The 1966-nt window shown below is 39.4% G+C and overlaps 1 protein-coding gene across 1 annotated transcript in view; it reads right to left on the minus strand.

The window, feature by feature from the left end:
• mrpl1 (mitochondrial ribosomal protein L1) overlaps positions 1-1966 on the minus strand; it is a 12844-nt gene continuing 10878 nt past the window's right edge. The window contains exon 9 of the mRNA XM_014014604.1: positions 1-175. Within this exon, the coding sequence (XP_013870058.1) occupies positions 84-175 (92 nt within the window). The 3' untranslated portion in view covers positions 1-83. The remainder of the gene's footprint in view (positions 176-1966) is intronic.

Genomic DNA, 1966 nt, shown 5'->3' on the forward strand with positions numbered 1-1966 from the left:
TTTAGTTCAAAGTCGAGTTCTTCTCAGGCGTAAGAACAAAAACTTTATTGGTTACAGTGATTACATACAGTCTGGGAAACAACTCATTCCTCAGTTTTTGGTAAAACATCCTGGCTGTTGAAGCAGAGGTCCTCGCTGGTTTCACTGGAGAGGGTCGCTCGCTCCACAAAAGGTCCTGAAGAGAGACGAACAAAGATCCTGATGAGAATTTCATACCACTGCTCACAAAAATACACTGCTGTGTGAAATCATTTTAACACTTAGATAACCCAACTGTTAGCTGTGTGTTACAAAACATATTTATTCAACAAGTTCCACTGAACTGAAAGAGTTTTACAGAAGCTGCATGTTGGAGGTTTGGATCAGTAGAGATGTGGGGTTTTAAACCCCCAACAATCATGGAGTCTTATTTATGAGCAGGAAATAACTAATTATAATTTTATGAGTTAAAAAACATCCCGCAGCAGAGTCTGGACTTTATGAATCTGCAAGAGTCTGAAAAAGACATTTATTTCTTTTATTATAGAGAGGTAGATTTATATATACAGAGGGAGGTAGGGAGGGAGGGAGGGAGGTAGGTAGCTAAGTGTCTGTTTGTGTGTACAGACAGACAGACGGACGGACGGACGGACAGACAGACAGTAAATTTCCTGAACTTTAGGACAGAACTCATGATCCTCTGTCAGGTCTCAGGATCATTATCAGAAAATGCAGAACAGGAACTTTCAGAATGTCTTCCTCTCACTGGGAGGACTTTTTTTTATTTTAGTTCAGGACAGAATCGTCCTCCATGATGGCGACACCTCCGTTTCATTTAGAAACCAGCAGCTTGTTATCTGCCGGGAACAGCATGACAAGTTTAGAGTTTTAATAACGATATTCAGTCAGTGTGTGGACCGGAGCACCGCCTCCTGCAGCGAGCGCACCGCAGGCTGCCGTCTGCCTGAAAGAGCCGCGACGGAGCGCTCCGCTTCACTCTGCAGCCGTACGTTTGATTCCTTAAACCTTAGCAGGAGGCTGAGCTTCCAGCCTGCTCTCTGCCGGGAATCACACAAACTTTCCAAACCTTTAAAGGTTAAACTTTCACTTTAAAAACAGAACATGGAGACACTGATCGTCACTCTTTTCTTTGTAAGTTTGGGCACCATAAATTCAAGTACATCAGAAAAAAAAAAACAGTTCGCTCGTTAAAAACTCTATTAAAAAAAATTGGAGTGTGAAAGTTTTAGGACTGTCCTGAGCTTCAGACACATCTTCGGTAATAAAAACGATCTGCAGGAAAGAGATTAAAGTGAGAAAATAAAGAGGTTTTAATGTGTGGAAATCTAACAGGGTCAAGGATTTTAAAGCATCTTCAGCGTTTCTGAAAACACCTTAATGACAGTTTATTTAATAAACTCAAAATCAATTAGCTTTCAGATCATTTAGGCTTTAATTCGATACCATTACAATTAGAGGATGATTACATTCTGAATCTTGTTACTGAGTTTAAAGCAGTAAAAATGTAATCAAATCTTATTAAACTAAAGCTGCAAACTTCAACTGTTCACAACAAAAAACACTAAACTGCTGAATAGACTGGGATCCTGTGAATATTTCTGTTTTTAGATAAGATGCATTTTAATCAACAGTTGTGCTAAAAATCAAGAGTTTAGACCTGGTTCTGTATTTATAAAACTTCTTAGAGTGGATTTTTAGACTTAAGTGCTGAAAATTTCTTAGATTTGCTCCTACTCTCAGACTTAAGTGTAAAGGGCTCGACACACGGGACGCGATAGCGATTGCAGCGTTGCGAATCGCGCTCTCAGATCGCTTGTCTTCACAAAATTTGAKTGGTTCTTGACTCTGAAGGCGGGTGTGCATTACGGACGTGTAAACTAAACAAATCTTGCGATGCTAATGATATTGAAAAACAAACACACATCAAGATACAGTATAGTTTTATGAGGAAAAACTTACCATAAAC

This window comes from Austrofundulus limnaeus, unplaced genomic scaffold (assembly GCF_001266775.1).
Source record: "Austrofundulus limnaeus strain Quisiro unplaced genomic scaffold, Austrofundulus_limnaeus-1.0 Scaffold117, whole genome shotgun sequence".
Classification (NCBI taxonomy): domain Eukaryota; kingdom Metazoa; phylum Chordata; class Actinopteri; order Cyprinodontiformes; family Rivulidae; genus Austrofundulus; species Austrofundulus limnaeus.